The sequence below is a fragment of the Chlamydotis macqueenii genome, chromosome 12 (assembly GCF_036417535.1).
Source record: "Chlamydotis macqueenii isolate bChlMac1 chromosome 12, bChlMac1.mat, whole genome shotgun sequence".
Classification (NCBI taxonomy): domain Eukaryota; kingdom Metazoa; phylum Chordata; class Aves; order Otidiformes; family Otididae; genus Chlamydotis; species Chlamydotis macqueenii.
Genome location: NC_141567.1, coordinates 3,597,849 through 3,616,452, shown reverse-complemented (window position 1 = coordinate 3,616,452; position 18,604 = coordinate 3,597,849). Strand labels below are relative to the sequence as shown.

General features: G+C 43.5%; 1 protein-coding gene across 1 annotated transcript in view; it reads left to right on the top strand.

The window, feature by feature from the left end:
* ALDH1A3 (aldehyde dehydrogenase 1 family member A3) overlaps positions 1–17,409 on the top strand; it is a 37,056-nt gene extending 19,647 nt beyond the window's left edge. The window contains exons 8-13 of the mRNA XM_086757499.1: positions 2,530–2,632; positions 3,660–3,844; positions 9,222–9,386; positions 11,612–11,769; positions 12,965–13,039; positions 14,449–17,409. Of these exons, the coding sequence (XP_086613625.1) occupies positions 2,530–2,632; positions 3,660–3,844; positions 9,222–9,386; positions 11,612–11,769; positions 12,965–13,039; positions 14,449–14,521 (759 nt within the window). The 3' untranslated portion in view covers positions 14,522–17,409. The remainder of the gene's footprint in view (positions 1–2,529; positions 2,633–3,659; positions 3,845–9,221; positions 9,387–11,611; positions 11,770–12,964; positions 13,040–14,448) is intronic.
* Positions 17,410–18,604: the final 1,195 nt, after the last annotated feature.

Genomic DNA, 18,604 nt, shown 5'->3' with positions numbered 1-18,604 from the left:
AAATGCTGACACCGATGGGTGCAGTTGAGGGAAATATCATAGAATCATAGAGTGGTTTGGGTTGGAAGGGACCTTTAAAGCCCATCCAGTCCAACTCTCGTGCAAGGAGCAGGGACATCTCCAACCAGATCAGGTTGCTCAGAGCCCCGTCCAACCTGGCCTGGAATGTTTCCAGGGATGGTGCATCCACCACCTCTCTGGGCAACCTGGGACAGTGTTCCACCACCCTCATCATAAAAAAATTCTTCCTTATGTCTTGTCTAAATCTACCCTCTTTTAGTTTAAAACCCTTACCCCTTGTCCTATCGCTACAGGCCCTGCTAAAAAGTTTGTCCCCAATATAGTTTCTTGTCTTTTATTTCCTTGAGTAACATTCTTCTCGCTGAGCATTTGCTGAATTCATCTATTCTTATGTCTGTCTCCACAACTGCAAAGTGTAATCTAATTGCATAATGATGACAAATTACCTTGAATGGTATCCTTGGTGGGTAAAGGTGACTCCCGAAACACTCCAAAGCTGCTGCATTTAACAACAGTACCATCTAGTGGCTTCGTGTACATGCTAACCGCTTCCCTTATCCCATAGGAGAAGGTGTGTTAAGCCTCTGTTTCTGTATAGGGATCATGGGAACAAACACGAACGCAATAAAGTAAAAGTTCACAGTGAGCTTTTACCCTCCTGATAGTTGGTCTAATCTAGGAGTTTACCCAGATACATGCTTCTCTCCAAATCCTAGATCAGAAACTTTTAGCCCAGATTAGATGCTGGCTGTGTGAAAACAATAGAGCTTATAGACTCATCCAGCCCACATGGGTCTGTTTGGGTTTTTAATGAAAAAGGAGTATCCAGTGGATTAGAGGCAGAAAGAAAATCTCAGCTGCTGGAGCCTGTAGGCAAAAAAAATTCCTATAGACGCCGTGGTTGTCTTTCTAATCCATGGGTGTGCAGGAAATACCGAGGGAGACAGATTCTTTGCTAATGCATGTGTAATTTAGAAGTGTTTTCTTCCCCCCACACCCATCTGTGAGTTCAGCTGCATCTCTGCAGTATTTGCAGCATAATGCTACTGTTTGTGAGCCAGGAAGTGAAGCTAATTCAAAATACATTCTGACTTAGTTTTTAAGACCCAGCTTGGGCTCAGCGCCTGCCTAGAAATACTGATCTTAAACTCCATGAGAATTTTCCCATCTAGATTTCTTGCTTTCTGTTAGTTTATTAACTTACTCCTCTTTGGCCAGCTAGCTTGTAGTAATGCCTCTTGTGAAGCTATGTGTATCTGCAGGAGGATGCATCACTTATTTCTCCTGTCTCTAGGACTAGGCTGCTGAGTGACTAGAGATAATCTGCATGGGAAACTGGTTCAGGAGTCTTGCTCGAGTTAGGCAAACCCTGAGAAATGCAGATCTGTAGCTGCCAGCCAGCTGCCCCATGCTTTCCTTGCTTACTGCTCCACTCCAGGGCACGAATATTTTTAGGCAGAAATTAAAATTGACCTGTGCAAAGCTAAAATACAAGAAAACCAGTTACAAAATGAGGAAATTCAACTATAAGGTCACACTTAAAAAATAACCTGCCTTAAAAATTGAAGCTCCCAAATAACTCAGTTTTAACTCATACTGTTTCTAGCAAAATTAGATTGCTAAATGATTCTGGTGCTTGATTTATGCTCTTGTGAGGAATTCCGTTTTTTTTAAATAGAAAAAGAAATTGCTGTTTTGGTGTTACCAGTATAAAAAAGAAATAGTACAGTCAGTCAGAATTTGGGGAAAACATTTGATATAAAACATTTTTTTTATGAGGAAAGAAACCCTTAGTTTGACATTACTTTGATTAAATCCTGGAAGCAGAGTAAATCCTTCCCTTCAGGAGAGGGTGGCCAAATAAATTCCACCAGATGGTCAGAGCAGGTTCCTGGGCAGCAAGTGCCACAGCAGAGCTAGATGGAATTTGTCTGTTGACATCCTCAGATCCTGCCTTGGAAGGAACATCTCAGCTATTCTTGTGTGTGGAGCAGCTCAGGCTAAACTGTTAGAAAGAAGGAGTTTTCTCCTACATGTCAAAATGTTGACATGACTTTCTGGCATGGCAGTGGTAACAGATAGGAACAGTGAGTTCTTACTGCCTTGGCAAGACGGACTCTAAGAAGCTGATTTCCCTGTTTTTAAAAGTAAAACTCAAACCTTGGAGGCCCATTGATGGCTAGTGTTGCTCATTAGCTTGCACTGGGTGGGAAATGCCTTGTTCTGCAGCTCTGGGTAGCAGATAACTTCAGGATACAGTTCCGGTAGCGCTCTCACATAGCCCACCCTTTCAGATCTGCCTAAACCAGACATTAATTCTGGGGCTGGTTTTGACCCAACACATCACAGCAGTAGGAAACTCAAATAGTTTAAGAATGTTATCCCTGACTTCTACCTGCTTCAGCCACCCACCAGGCTCTTCTACCTGTGTTAGCATCGCCCCTGACATGCTGAGTTAAGACTTCTAGGGGAAACAGCTCCTGTCCTCTTTGTGTCTCAATGCTACAGGTTGGAAAACTGATCAAGGAAGCTGCTTCTAAAAGCAACCTCAAAAGGGTGACATTAGAGCTTGGAGGGAAAAACCCCTGCATTGTGTGTGCAGATGCAGACTGTAAGTATGGGCTGCTGTGTTTATTTGCTCTGAGATGTGATGAGCGTGGTGCTTGTGTGTGCCTCTGCTGTCCTCTGGCAGCTAGCAGGGCTGGTGTTTGCCACCACATCCACCCCAAATGCTGGAGGAAGCCTTTGTCCAAGAGCAGGATCAGTTCTGCTTTGCTGGAGCCCTTGCCCAGCATAGGGACCATGCCTGTGGCAAATGAGCAGACCATTATTATGTTGCTTTCCCTGGGGACGGCTGCAGTTGCAGATGAATCTTGCGTTTGTGCATTTCTGCTGTTGTGGTGTCTTCATTTTGGTTGGCAGTACTGCAGGGCTGGAGCTGAGCAGTGGGGAAAAGTTTTCTAAAATGCAGCCCCTCTGCAGACATTTCTGTGACAAGAGTTTTGTAGGACCTGATCTAATCCAGCCCTCACCTCTATCCTGGAGGTCTGCAGGACTCATTTCACATGTTCTGTTGTGACTTTGTTGCATTAGTGAGTCGCACTAGGAGATATCTGTAACCTGTGACCACCAAAGTAGTTGGAAAATCCCGTTTGGCTTGGGGAAAATGTTCTCCTCTCTCCTGCACAGCTGAGCAGAGGTTTTTCTGCCGTCTGCTAACAGTGAGTATTGCAAGGACCTGGTCTGAGCTGGCTGTACAACAGAAGGGCACGCTGCTCTTTAAACGATCACTGCTGATAGTAGGCTTCAGGAGCCAATGCATGGCATCTAGGAATCCACACCTGAATTCCCACAGCAGAAAAACTGGTTGCTGCCTCAGTGAGTCCTTGTGGAAGAAAGTATCAGTGGCTATGGCAGACGAGACCTTAAGACAAAAGGCAGGAAGAGGGGTGGAAATAATGAGGGATCTGGTTTGGGGGCAGTATGAGGCCTTGTGAGTGCCTTCAATGGGTGTGGACCATTGTCAGCATTTTTTAAGGAGGCTTTCAAAAGAGAGAGGAAAAAAAACAAGTCTGGAAACACTGGAAGGTTGAAACCGTGCATGTGGTAACGCTTTTCCCTCCTGGGCTGTGTTGCAGTGGACTTGGCGGTGGAATGTGCCCATCAAGGCGTGTTCTTCAATCAAGGGCAGTGCTGCACGGCTGCCTCGCGAGTGTTTGTGGAGGAGCAGATATATCCGGAATTTGTCAAGCGCAGCGTGGAGTATGCCAAGAAGCGACTCGTTGGAGACCCCTTTGATGCCAGAACTGAACAGGGGCCCCAGGTAACTGTGTGCCTGAGAACAGTTGTTGTTTGGTTTTTGGTGTGTTTTTGTTTAATTTTCCTTGTGTAAATATTATCCTTGTGAATATGGTCCCAGCAGAAGCGCTGAGGGGTGAGTAATGTATCATGGCTTTATTTTTCTCTCTATTTTTAAATACCAATTAATCACAACTGTTGAAATGTTATGTTGTAATTTTTTTTTAAACACAAATGTATTTAATTCACTTCTTATCCAGCCTTATGGAAGGAGCTGTCTCCCTGGTACAGTAATACAAAGCATGTTGCAGCGAGCAATAGCAATGCACAGAAGAGTGCAGCTGCAGAAACGGCCATTCAGCGACTTGGCTGTGTTGTTGATGACAAGTAGTAAGAGCCCAGGGACTCCTGAGTCCTCGCTTTCCCTCTCCTCCTTTCCCTCCTTTCCGATCCTTTGGAGAAGTTTGAATTAGGAGGAAGAACCATGCCAAGCTGCTGTCATGACCAGCCTCATCAATGCTTCCAGAGCCTTCCTTTTAGTCTTTCCTTCTGAAGAAATCTGAGCTGTGGTGGAGAGCTCTGGAGGAAGATGATTCTTGGGTCAGATCTTCTAACAGGGCCACTGTTTGCTACCAAAAATAAAGGAGGAATCCCAGAAATCTGTAGCCTAGGCCTCCTGTTCTCAGTACTCCACTGTGAGGTTTTTTTTCTTGATGCTGTATAGGATCCCTCAGAGAAGAGATGGCTGTGGGGACATCTGGATCCAGGCCCACTTACACATGATCCATGCATGGCAAAACCTCATTGCATGTCCTCATGCATGGGGAATAAGATGATGCCCATCCCGTGTTCATGCTGGGGCTGCATCTATCCCTGTAACTTGCCTAGAAAGAGATTTCAAACTGCTCAGGCGTCTTGGGAAAATAATCCTATGTTGGAACTTGCTTCAGCAGACATGAGCTGACCCTCAAACTGCTCTTACCTTCTGTTAAGGGCTCTCAGCTTTTCAGGTTGGTTTGTTTGTTTGTTTTAGTACAATATCATCCTAAACCTTATCCAGCGGTAAGTGAGCTGCATTTATAGTTTGTCCTATCAGGACCATGTTCACCTGGCTGCTTTGACAGAGACCACTGACTTCATGAGAACTGCCCTGAAATCAGAGGGAACGGTTGTGAGGTTTTAAAGAGTGACACACTCTGCAGTGAGCAGAATATGTAGAACTGGGCTGCTTATTTCAGTTCATCCATGCTCCCAGCTCTTGCTGGGCTGTCAGAGCACTTCTCAGTGAGCACTATGGCAGAGCACCAAGTTCTGGTGTGGGTGCTGTGGCTAAAGGTAGAGTCTTTGCAGACAGAGCTATAATTAAGGTTAACAGTAAGTCAGAATAGCAGCCTCTGGGCAGATGTCCTCTTCCTTTTCTGCCTTACCCGTTACACTTGTAGCTAGGAGAGATAGCACACCTGGGCACACACCTGAAGTTCTCTGCGTGCAGCTGTCAAGCCCAAGATGGGAAGGTATTGAGAGAGTAGGAGGAAACTGTTAATCCCTGAACTTTCATGTGGCTGCCAGTGCAAAGGAACAACCACTTCCTCTGCAGCTATGGTTGCTCACTCTCTGGAGCCTATGCTGTAAGATGCAACACACAGAAATTCAAGCAGAAGAGAGAAATGATGCAGTGTCACAAGGGCTTAAAAATACCTCCAAAAGTAGCAAAGATTCACACCTGCCCACAAGTTACTGTTCAAATTTGAAGCTTCCAGATCAAATTTTACCTCTGTTCCTGAAGTAACCTGTTCTGCTGTGAGGGTTTTTTTTTCTATCTTGAACAGATGGGTAAGGGAAGAATCACCAGGAAAAATAATCTTTCTTCCTCCTCTTCTTAATCTCTCCCTGTCAGGCCTCAGTTACTTCATATCCAGGTTGTTGCTTTCATTCTCCTGTGTGGGTGAGGGTGAACGTACACAACAGCGTTACAAAAATGGCCACGTGCTGCTGGGTAGACCCCATTCTGCGATGACCACTGGCTTAGAAGCCAACAGTGAGAAGGAGTTGGAGCTAGCCTTTACGCTGACAGTGGTTGCAGCCCGTGATCTTTTTGGTCCTACATCAGCTCCAAGTGCTTGTTAGCTAGACAACAAGACCAACAACTTACAGAGAGTTCATAAAGTCTAAAATAGAGCCTCTGCAGTCCAGACTTTGAGCTAGTGCTCCAAAAAACCAAGCCACACCATGGCTGAGCATAGTGCTCTAGGTAGGTGCTGAGACAACCTGGTGTAGGACAGCATGGGGTGACAGACAGTACTGTTCCACAAGAACTTAAAGTTGATGTACACTAGTCCTGGAAAAGTGGTTCTCTCTGCAGCTGTTTGTTCCTATATTGCACTGCACTTATAAACTAGATTGGGGAACTGGCTGATTCAGGTCTAATCCAGCCTTTTTGGAAGTAAGGAAGAAAGGTTTGACTCAGGTCAGTTCCCTGGTACGGATTACTGTGCACTGGCATGGGTGTGCGGAAATTACTGCGTCAGCTGCAGTATTGGGTTATGCTGATACAAACTGCACTGCTCTGATCAAAATCAGGTCAAATTTAGACAGGATTAAATGTAAACAGAAATGAGGCATGCTTCTGATGAGACTTCTCCAAAACTCACATGTGTCTGACTGTGTTGGCTGGCTGGAATTCAAAGGGCACCACAAGAAACCTGAGGGGTGATGAGGACTGTTTGAGTGGAGTGCCAACCTCAAATGCAGAGCAAGGGCATTTTTAAACTTTGGATTCCTGTAAGCTGTATCATAGGAAGTAATAAAGTAAATCTGCACAGATGGCAAACTGGTTAACCAGAGCATTATACAATTGTGAACAGCACGCTGCTTAGATGAGGCTAACGTCCTGGTGGACTAGAACAGGGATTAGATTAGAAAAAGACTAGTTTTGTTACTGTAGAATCCCAAATACTGGGATTTGTGGACTGTAAGGCCTGGTTTACAAGAAGGAAATAAGCACTAATGCTCCCTTGTGGCACTTGCTAGCCAGAAGTTTTTCAGCCCAAAACCTATTGTTTGATTTTTAAGATGGTGAATATTTTCCTTAGCCTGTAGACATTTGTGTACTTTAGGATTAAAGCGTGAAAGTAAAATATGTAAGTAGAAAGAGTACGTGTCCAACAGTCAGTTGGACCGAGTTGTGGAGTTATTCTGTAGGATTACAAATGCTCCTTGCAGTCTTGACTTAAATGAAGCAAGATATGAAGATTTGAGGGTTCTCAGATTTTCAGTGTTGCAGTGATCCTTAGAAGCCTTCCTCTCTTTTGAATTAGATGGACAAATAGTAGAATTTGCTCTAGCAGATCATGTGTTTTTAATAGAAGTCAATGCTTGAACCATAAATAATAGTGAAGTAGTGGACAGAATTTAAACAAGCCTTACAAGCTCTAGTTACAATGACAAACAGTTCCACCCTTGCATGTCATTTTTACAAATGTTTTCTTTCCCCAGTGTCTTTTCATCTAACTATAGTTTGCCTTGCAACAAGTTACAGCTGTATAAATATCCTTGTTTTGTTTTCTGTGATGTGAAGTGGATGAACTGGATTGGTCTGGATCACAGACATGCCAGGATGGAAAGCACTTGCAGATCTTTTCAAATTATTTACATTTGGCAACTAAGCAACAAGACAAATAGACAATATGTATGACACCTGCCAAACTTACTATGTAACACTACGTGAGGGCACACATTTCCTTGTGCAGTAGCATGTATTGAATGTTTTCTTGGGTAGCACCTTAACACATGAGAGAACATGAGCAGTTAGTACAAGCTGTCCACAGCACATGTGATATGCACATCTGTGTGGCAGGAGATGTGCTGTTCTCTGTTTTCGCCGTGTACCAGAAGTACCCCAAGGACACCCTCCTGAAGCTTTGATATTTGTCTAAAAGCATGCAGACTTGGATTGCGTGTGGCCAGGATTAACTAGGGACAGGATATAGTCTGTAATCTGGAGGAGTCGAGTGTGGAACGCTCCATGTAAACAGTCCCAACTGGCAACTGGCCCTGCTGAAATAAAAACAGATGCCTAGGGAGGGGTATTGAACCAGTACAAGCATCTGGAGATACGTGGCATTCAGAATAACCTCCCAGGCTGCCATGGCACCTTGAACCAGTGAGTGGAGTCTTTACTTAATCACCTCAATGAGCTTGTCAAGATTTTTGTTAAATTTACTATTTTAAAAAAAATCTCAGTAAATCTTTTATCATCTGCAGCGTGCTGTGATGAGGTGTTTCATCGCTTAATTATGCAGCACGTGCATAGCCACATCTGTTTGTTGAAACCTGACAGTACCTGCAGTACATAGCCGTGCATGAGCACAAAAGAAGGATTGGTACTGATCAGAAGTGCTGTGGGCTTCTGCACCTCTTCCCGGTACATGACCCTCTGTGCTTGTGGAGTACGTGGTGTCTCCTCCAAGGCCTGGTGCAGGGCTGCACAGCTGTGCCACTTCAGTGTCCTGTAACCGGACTGGACCTTCCCCACCTCTGCTGAAACCCCTCATTTAAAGGCTGGTAACACAACAGTAGTCACCACTTGAGATCACTGCTTATTTAGATGTGGGTGGGGAGGAGTTAGACAAGGTTGGTGGTTAAAAGTGAGGGTATGGCTCCCAGTCCAGAGAACCACAAATTGGTGGGATGGTACTAGTCTCTAAGATTTGTGAAGGGTCATTCTGTTTTAAAAGTATGGCTTCTGCGCAGTAGTCGTTCTGAAGTCACCCCACTATTAGGGCTTATCGAGGCTGTTTGTATAGCATGCATGTATGGAAAGAGACGAGTGCAGAGCTCACTGGGTTCTTCCAGCTGGGGACAGACAGCTGTGGTGAAGCTGTACATTACAGAAAAGTCAACTTAATAGCTCATATACCCCGATTCTCCCTCCCTTGCATGGATTCTGTGGCTGGTCAGATCCCTCGCTGAGCTGACGGAGGTTGCTAGCCCAGCAAAACCCATCTAAAGCCGTTCTCATAGTGCTCCTGAGCCACATCAGTGCATGGAGAAGGTCAGTAAGTCTCAGAGCTGGAGCGAGGTGAACCATGGGAGTGCATATTCAGGGTGCGGAGGAAGGGAAATTAGGAGATCCCTTCCATGTGGCAGCAAACTATTGGATCAGATTAAACTATCACGTGTAAATTCACCTTCTGGTTTCTGTGGCTCAGGGCTGTGCCCATGCCCTGTCTTTCAGCCTGCTTATTGCCTGACTGCCACATCCCAGAGTGAGATGTGAACGTACCTGGTTTGACAGTGCCTGCAGGTGTGCCCCTGGGCCACGTACCATGACTCCAGTCTCTGAAACAGTGATAATAAAGGTGCTGCTCTCTATTTCTTTTCTTTTTTTTTTTGTCTGACAGATTGACCAAAACCAGTTTGATAAAATCCTGGAGCTGATAGAAAGTGGGAAGAAAGAAGGGGCTAAGCTGGAGTGTGGAGGTCTTGCCATTGAAGACAGAGGCCTGTTTATAAAACCCACTGTGTTTTCAGAGGTCACTGACAACATGCGTATCGCCAAAGAAGAGGTACAGTACGAGTCACCTGAACCTTTATATGCACTTACTACTTTAAATGGGAAATAAAAGAGGTGTGGTCGTGGTTTGAAGTGAAAACCTGAGAGGAGAATGGAAATTTCCCTTACTTGTCTCCTAACAACTGCCTAATGCTGAAATCCATTCTACTAATGAAGAATCTGCAAGGTGAGCTTCAGGTTGGTGTGCATGTGTGGAGAGCAGAACTGTGAGAGGAGAAGGAAGAGAGCAGAACAGGCAAAAAAAACCTGTCAAAATGTTTTAGCAGCAATTTTTGTGCAATTAATGGTTGTCTGTTTGCCAGCCCTTTCTAATGCCGTGCTGCTTTCCCTCATTTTGTTTGGTTTTCCAAAAGGGAAGTAGCCCTGTGAGTGTACTCACTGGACCATAACAAACCCAGATAAAAACAATAGATAATACTACCCTAAAGCTTTCGGGTCTCATTTCAGGAGAATCTGATATAATGCCAAATGCAGGCACATGCCTTTCCTACATATAGCTGCTATAAATGCTGCTTCTGAATAAGAAATAGTGGTGATGAAGGGGGTTTTGTCTGAATCCTTGGTTTAAAATATAAATAACTGAATAAAGATAACTGAAACTGTGGCTGGAGCAATTCTACGTATTCTTTGCCCTGAATTTTGAAGGTTTTCTGAAGACGGAGCTAAGCTCTCCCACTCTGCGCTGCCGGATGGTTGTGCATGCTGCGTGCTCTTATGTGCCTCCTACTGAGCAGATTTCAGATTGCTCAGCTGTGGTGCATGCTGATTCAAAGTGACAGAGGACAGGACAATGTGTGTTCTTGCTGCACTACTTTGTAAAAAAGGAGTTGCTTTAATACAGAAAGGTGGGACCAGAACTCTGGGACCTGAAGCTGGTGAGGAAGGAAGGAGTGACCCTGCTAACTGCCACTGAAGAACTCAGTGCTAAGGCTACTGCCTTAGCATCTGAAATAATCCCAGATTCCGTTCTCATGGTGAAATCCCCTGAGGCTGACCATTTTTTTCCTATATGAAAACATGGTCGAAGCCAGCAAAGTGCAGATCTAATGCTCTGGCTTTCATTATTCATATGAAGAAAAATTGAATAAGCTGCATGTGATTAGATCCTGTGATATTCCTTTGAAATACAAGTTAATCTACTTTTCATTATGTTCCCCAATGGAAAATAAGTAGTTGCCAAAGTCTAACTGGCACTTGTACTTTATAGTTTAGCCTACTGCTTTTTATGGGGCTGCTTACTGTTCACTCCTGGCAAAATGTTTAGATGTCTAAGATCTGCCACAGAATCTCTAAGGAACCTGGGAAAGATATCAGTCAGTCTAGGCATGAGTTACATTCTAAAAATAGAGAGAATAAGAGCTGAAAATCCCATGACAGGCCTTTTTTTAATGAACAGACTCCAAACCCCAAGTAATGATTGATGAAGCTTATCCATTTTCATTCATTTGCAGTTTTGTGGCAAATGCACGTTCATCCTTTGCCTGAGATCAAGGCTCCAGTGAAGTACCTAGATCTCCCAAAGCAAAGAAATTTAGAAACACTTGTATGAGCCTAAAGGCCAGGCAAACTGCTCAGCCTGGCCAGCAAGGTGGGACAAGTGAGAGTATCTCACCTTCAGTGGGGATTTATTGCACTGCAAGACCATGCAGGCCGGAAAAAGGCCCCACCTTTGATACTGTACTTGAGAGACTCCATCCCAGAAATTGGGAAGTATTGTGTATGCTGGCAGTCTTCATACTGGCAATAGGGGAAGCCAAATTTGTGGTCACACACATACGTGGCAAATGCACTGCATGCAAATAAAGTGCATACAATGACACAATCAAAGTGAAAACCAAGGCAGAAAAGTTGCAATGCTTGAAATATATTAATTACTTCTTGAGTATATTCAACTTCTGACTTCAAAAGGAGAGTTGTAAATGGAGTAAGGATGAATCATTTGAAACTCGTCCAGATCTAACTCTGCTTATTTTGACTGTTACAGATGATCCATTAGTTGTTGATCTCAGCATATATTAACTACTATGGCACATCACTGTTCTTCCTTTGAAGTCAGTTTAATGAGTAGTTTTTAGCAGACTCTATCAGTGACTTCTAAAAGGCTAGGATATAACGTTTTAAATAGAGTATCCAAACAAAGCATCTGATCCTGATTACTTCAAAATTACCATCATTAGCAAAGGCTTTCTTGTACTAATGTTAAATTGATATGTGCAGATTTTTGGGCCAGTTCAGCCAATTATGAAGTTCAAGAGTATAGAAGAGGTCATAAGAAGAGCCAACAGTACTGAGTACGGACTTACAGCCGCAGTGTTCACAAAGAATCTGGACAGAGCACTAACGCTAGCTTCTGCACTGCAATCGGGAACTGTCTGGTAAGCAGTGTGGGACCAGAGTGTGGGCTGGGATTTTCTTTCCTGGGAGGGGAGAGGGATGTATGATTTGGAGTAATGTGTAAGTGCTGGAAGTAAGATGTAGTCTGTTTAATTCTTGATATTCTGCTCAGAAGCAAGATCCATTCATCAAAATAAGGTGGTAAGGACCAGACAGTCTGGTCAGTAATAGACTGTCTGCTTGTTCAATCGATGTAGCTCTTCATCTGGAAAAATCTGAAAATACAGGGACTGTAGTACGTTCCACCAGATGCTATGCCTTTCAAAATCCTTTATGTAGACAAAAGCAGCTCCTACGATCTTTAGGTAGCATCAGATGGGGTCTTAGCTGCACAAACCAGTATGGACAATAGATGGCATCACACCACTGTCAGAAAGCTAATTGGCTATTTTTGCCTACAAAATTTCTTATTTTCTATTAGAATGGTTTTAAAGATGGAATCCTGATTTTTTTTTTTTTTCCCCACTAAGGATAGGAATTTGATCTGGTGTCTGATTTTGATGCATACAGAGAATTGATTTCAAGAGTTGATGCCAGAAGACTCTGCCTCTGAGTAATATTTACATAAAAATGGGATGTTGGGCTTTGAAGGATACATGTGCTGTACATATATGAAGAGGCAGTCCTTCAGCGCCAAGCCATACTGTGTCTCTTCAGAGAGACCTTACTGAGATGCTGAGGAAGTTTCTGCGTTAGCTTTTCCCACCTCTTGTCTATAGAAATGGCGCTAGCATTTTCGTTTTACTGCGACACAATTGTCTAATGCAGTCCAACTTTTTTCTATACATGGAAGTGGATGGTGGGGCCTGCTTGTGAGTGTTTAGACAGCTTCCTGAGTCAACATGTTCATTTCAGAAAGTGCTGCATTAAACTAGGGACTATGTTGGACTGATTATTTTAAGCACAGCTCTGAACACAGCATAAATTCCAGCTCAAGCGTGAATGTCTTAGCCATTAGAGACTATGAAATGGGATGTGGGTCAGACTGAGTACCACTCAAATGTCTTCTGTTTCTGTAGCAAAATAAGACTTTATTGCTAAAAACTGATTTCTCAAGTGCATGAACTGTATAAAGCGAAAACTGACATTTCAGCCTTTTTTGTATTGTTATTGTTGTCATATCTTGCTTCTCCTTGGTATTGAATTGTCTTTTTGCAATGGATGTTTTTATTGCAGGATCAACTGTTACAATGCGCTCTACGCACAAGCTCCTTTCGGTGGCTTTAAAATGTCAGGCAACGGCAGAGAACTGTAAGTTTTGCTCAATGTTTTGTTTGTGGATGGTGAATTTGCTTTTAAACTATCAGATTCACAATATGGTGCACAGGGAGGTGCTAAGCCAGTACAGCATGGATGTAAAGCACAGATGCGAGAACGTGAGCGGTGCCTTCAGGTGTACCTTCATCTGCTTTATAAGCTCTTAATAACCCCAGTCAATTCCACTTGCAAGGATTTTTCCTTCCTAGTTAGATTTTTAGATCAAGGGAGAAGTATGGCACCTTGGCTGGGGACACTGGTATCCACACCAAACCTCCTCCATCTTTATCCGGTGCTATCTAGGCTTCCCTTGACTACTGTATCATTGCTCCTAGTTGGACCTCTTCATACCTCTGACTTTTTAATGTTGGAGCTAGAACAACAAGGAATGATCTCCAAAATCATTCTACCTCCCACCTCCAAGCTTGCTACTAAATTACAGAAGGACCCCCTGTCTCTCTTCGCCAGCCTGACTTGTTGCAGCATGGCTACCAGATATTCCAGCTCTAATTAGTTACAAATGCAGACATTTTTAAACCAAGGTCACTCTGTAAGTTAGAGTTAGAGCTGAGAAATTTACTTAAATCTTAATTTTCTTCTTGTATAGGAGAGGGGCAGGTTTTATTACACCATTCAGTAGACTCTTCAGAGGAATCTACTGCACCTTTTCTTCCATAAGCCAGATTTACTTCCAGGAACCATCTCCAGTAGCTGTTCTGGCGCATCTGCTGCTCTGAGACATTCAGATGCCTCACTTGCTAAGCACAGCAAATGAATGAATCCTCAAACGAGGCACATATATTGAGACCTTATGGTTTATTTTGCCTGACTCCCTGGCTAACTAAAGGATGTCAGGGCTTTATCCCTTGGGCAAGGCATGGGAATAGAGCCAGTGTCCACCAACCAAGATGTAATGCAGTGGTGGGGTCTGTCATCAGTATGAGTTTCTGGAGCAACTGTGCCCTTTTGATTATATGGTACCTTGTAGATAGCAGCTTACTTTCAGTGAAAAAGTAACTTTAGTTACTGTCTAAGCACTGATAACTGTGTTTATGGGGATGTTTCTTCTGAGTTCTCACAAGAGTACTCAGTTTTCACTAGGCAGAGAGTCACAAGGTGTCACCTTGTGGGTTACTGTGACCAGAAGCATTCCATGTTTCTTTTGCAAGGGGGTCCCGTTGTGTGTACTTATGTGCATGTACTTACTGATTCTTAGAAGCTGTGGGCCAAATTGGTAGCTGGTGTAAGTTAGTTTAGATCTGGTTTTAATGGCCTGATGTCATCTACAGCAGCTGTCGGTCAGTGCCTAAAACATACTTGTGTAGAAATCTCTTATCTTAAGGAAGTGCGTATTAACCTGCTACAATTGTTTGTCCCTTTCCCTCCTCTCTCTTCTTTTCCAGCGGTGAATATGCTTTGGCAGAATATACCGAAGTGAAAACAGTCACCATTAAACTCTCCCAGAAGAGCCCATGAAAACAGAAGGCCTAAAATGCTGACACTCTGAATGTGACACATGGGGGACGTGTTCAGAGCGAGGGGGAGGGGAGGGGTAGGAAGGAAAGTGGAAACACCTAACTTTATTCCTCTAGAAACACTGAATCTACTGGACTCTATTTTGTCAACTGGCTCTCTGAAAACGGATTTAACTGACCCTACTGGCGGCACAGCACACGCTTGTACTGTACAAGTCCCTGGCTCTGCATCTGCCTGCTACCTGTGACTAAAATGCTGGTCAGTCACAGTGTTTGCAGGACATCTGGTCTCAGACTGTACCCCTGAAGGACGTGGACATCAGTGGCACGTTAGAGAGACTTCTGGTACCGCTAGCATGGAGCGTTGAACACCTTCAGAGGCACGTGGGTTTCAGTTGGCATAAATGGATTGGGTGGTAGGGCTAATACAACTTGGCTGAAGTTGGTGGAGTTTGTGTGAAGACTGCAGCTGGAGTTTGGGATGGGAATGCAAGCTTTCATGGAAGGATCTGTAAAGTAATTAGCTCTTTAGCTATCTTGGTCTCTCTAAAGGTGCATGCGTTCTCCATATTGGTGATATTCTAGCCCTGAATGAGATTTATGGGAGTTTCCTGGAGCACTCCTTTGGGGCTAGTATTTCACCCAACAGAGCTAGACTTTAAAGTGTCCTTTGAACCTGAAGTTTTGGCATGCACACATTACGCATGCTGCAAAGGCAAGTCACTGACTTGCTAACACTTCTGGCTCCAAATGAGTCAAAATTTTGTCTTCAATCTTCACTATAGCACTTTTCACAAGAGGATTTTGCACTGTACTTACCGTGACGACACAGAGTTGAGTGCTAAGCATGTAGCATGGTAGATATCCCACACAAAACATCCCGCACCAGTCCTTCTGATCTGGGAGAGGGAGCAGAAGAGCTGCAAGAAGCTGTCCTGCTCTCTCTTTCTCTGTAACTTTCAGGCTATGTGAACATTTCTTCATTTTTTGAGCCAGAGCTATTATTATGAGAGTAAAACTTAAGCTCTTCTCACTGCTTCTTTATCCCGTATGAATGTAGCTTAAAATAAATTTCTGGAAGTGCAGTATGAAAAGGCAGGTGCTCCCAAGCACGCACTGAGTGCTAAAGATGTGAGTGTACAAACCAGTTACCATGGGATAAGGTACGGCTGGACTTAAATGTGTCAGCAGCTTTGCAGTAATTGTCCTCGTGAGTGCTGTCGTCTTGTGGCAAGCACAGAGTAGCTGATCCTTCACTGAGGAATTAACTGCCTCGAGTCGTCTCTTGCTGACAGTTGTACAAGCGTGCACATACATGAATAGCATCCATGTCGTGGCTGTCACACCAAGTTCATGCCTTACTATCTCCTGCAGTAACTTATTTGCATGCCCAGACATTACTATGAGATTAATGACAGGCCACGTGCTGTCTTCAGTTCCTGTGTTCGCTACTTTCCCTCCTCCTTCTCCCGATTCTGTACTGGAGAACCACCGGCAAACATACGGGAGGTTCCATGTCCGCAGGAGCTGTAAGTATGCAAGAGTTAGTGGTGTCAGCTCGTTAGAAAGTTTAACTGATCTCGCTGGGAACAAACTGATAGAGGTTCCTTATGGCGTATCAACAGATCTGGAGTTTTCCAGATGTCAGGGCTCGAAGCAGAAATGCAGGTCTAACCTCTATTCTCTGATGCAAGCAAGGTTTGAACCGGTACTGTCCTTTGCTCAGAGATATACCCAGTCAGTAACAAGTTCTATTGCATGAGCTGACCTTTTTTAGGAGGGGGAAGGAAGGTGGGTGGCAATAAGTAAGGAAAAAGTTTGCATGAGCCTAAACTTCCTTATTAGTTAGTGAACGCTGAAATTGCACTTCGACACTGCTTAACTTCTTAAATGACATACCTCCAACAGTTGTGTATACCCAGGGGGCTCCCACAGGTGTGAGACAGGTAAATCTCCCCGTCCAGTGAAGAAAATGTCCTCCTTTCCCCATTGAAAGGCCAAATGGGAACCTTGTAAATAAGTTTCTCTTTTTGTAAAACACTTAGAGTGCTAACGTCTTCTCAGACAAACATTTTACTTTTGCCTACTTGATGGCTTTCTAGGGCTGCAGACAGTAGGGACGTAAGGCAAAGAGTAAAAGGCTGGATATCTTGATGTATCTTTGTATTAATTCTTGATAAACAGTGGTTGCAACTGAAATAATCTGAAATTCTTAAGATCTTAGTATTCTGGCTTTATATGTATGATATATCTTTCACCTCTTTTTTTTTTTTCCCCTTATCAAGTTTTTAAAAAGTCAGTATATCTCTTATTGTATAAATCAGGGTTTGACTCTACACACTGAATTTTCTAAGTTATATAACACTAGACACTAACTTTAAAATAACCCCTTAGAGGGTATATATTCCTTCATTGCACAGTAAGGCTTTCATATGAAATACTACTTTTTTTTTTTTAAAAAAAAAAGAACTATATTTATAAATTAGGATACAGTTAATCTAATGTATTTTTATAGCTAAAGGTACATGAAAATGCTATGTTTAAACCTCATGTATATATTTAGACTATGGGTATCTTTTTGTAATAGTTCTTGTTCCTAATAAATGTTTAACTTTGTGAAATGGTTTCTAAATAGTGATATTGCTCAGAAAGGAAGGTGGGGGAGCAGGAAACTTCTATTGACTTTACTCATTTTAACAGAGGAGTAGTTTGAATGCTTTTTTATTTACACTGATTAGTGCCTTAAGATAATTCCAGCCCCTCTAATGCACGTGTTAAGACCCCTTCCCTCAGCAAGCAGCTTCCACTCAACTCAATCCTCCTGTTGCTGTTTTTTATTTCACTCTGAATTTGGCCCATTGTGTCAATAAAAGTGCACACTGGAAAGGGTTACGGTTTCATGCTTCTAAAACAAAACAGCCCTGTATTGCTGTAGTTACAGGGGGCTCTTCCTCCAACAGCATTGTGTCTGTTCCCCCCGATCGAGTGACCCAGCGGTAGTCCTCGAGCGGAAACGTGCACTGGGCTCACAAGAGACGACGTAAGTTTGAGGTACCTTTCACACGTGGCAGAACTGAACGCGGAGTGCGGGTTTGCGTGCGTGTATCTGGGGATCCAGCATCCCGCTGGGGGACTGCGAGGGAATATGAACTTGGATTCATTTCTGCAGTTTGTGAAGAATAGTCTGTTTTTTAAAAGTGCTGAAGTGTGGTCAGTGCTCTACACATAAAAGCTGGAGAGTGTGTTAGCTTAGCCTTTAAGCAATCACTGTTATAAACTGTGCCATTTACAGTAAGTGGAGGGGGAAGGAGAGCGGAGCTGCAGCTGGCAGGAGCAAGCACAGCTTCTTCCAGTTCAAAGGAGGATGGATCCTTTTTGCCTTCTGAGGTGAGCCTCAAAATGGAGAATTTGAAGGGATTGTAGACCATGCTGCCAGATGAGGCTCCCTGCCTTGGTCTGGCTGCTTCCTAAACCCCTTTGAGACACATCCATCACTAATATGACTCTGCTAAATGTGTTCCCATCCCTGCCTTATTTCCCTCGTCTGCAATGCAGATAAGAGAGCAAGAACATACCAACTGGGAATCTGTGAACATACCAATACCCCTGTCTTTTAACTCTCTTCCCATCCAATATGTGTGTGAGAAATACCTGTCATCTCCCTACGCAGGCCAAGCCAAACTCCTTGAATTTGCCACTTGCTAACAGCATCACTCAGGAGCTTTGAGAATTTAGAAGGGGAAAGGCTGCAGATACAAAGGAATTACTGTGAGTGACAGAATCAATGGAGACAGAAGCCAGCAAGAGTGAGATGAGATTTGGGGGGGAAAAAAGAAAAAAATAAATTAGCTTGAACACGTGGACAAATTCCTGCGAGGGGAGGTCTCTATCAATGGGAAAAAAAAAGCTATTTTAATTATTTCAGTTTTTATACAATTGTTCTAAAAAAAGCTGTAAGACAGGTCTGGATAAGAGCCAGACTGAGGCATAGAAGCCAGCAGGCTGGGTAGGAGCTGGAAAGGGTGCTGAACAGGTAACACTACTGCGGCTGCAGCTAAAAGCAGATTATTGGGGACCTGAAGAG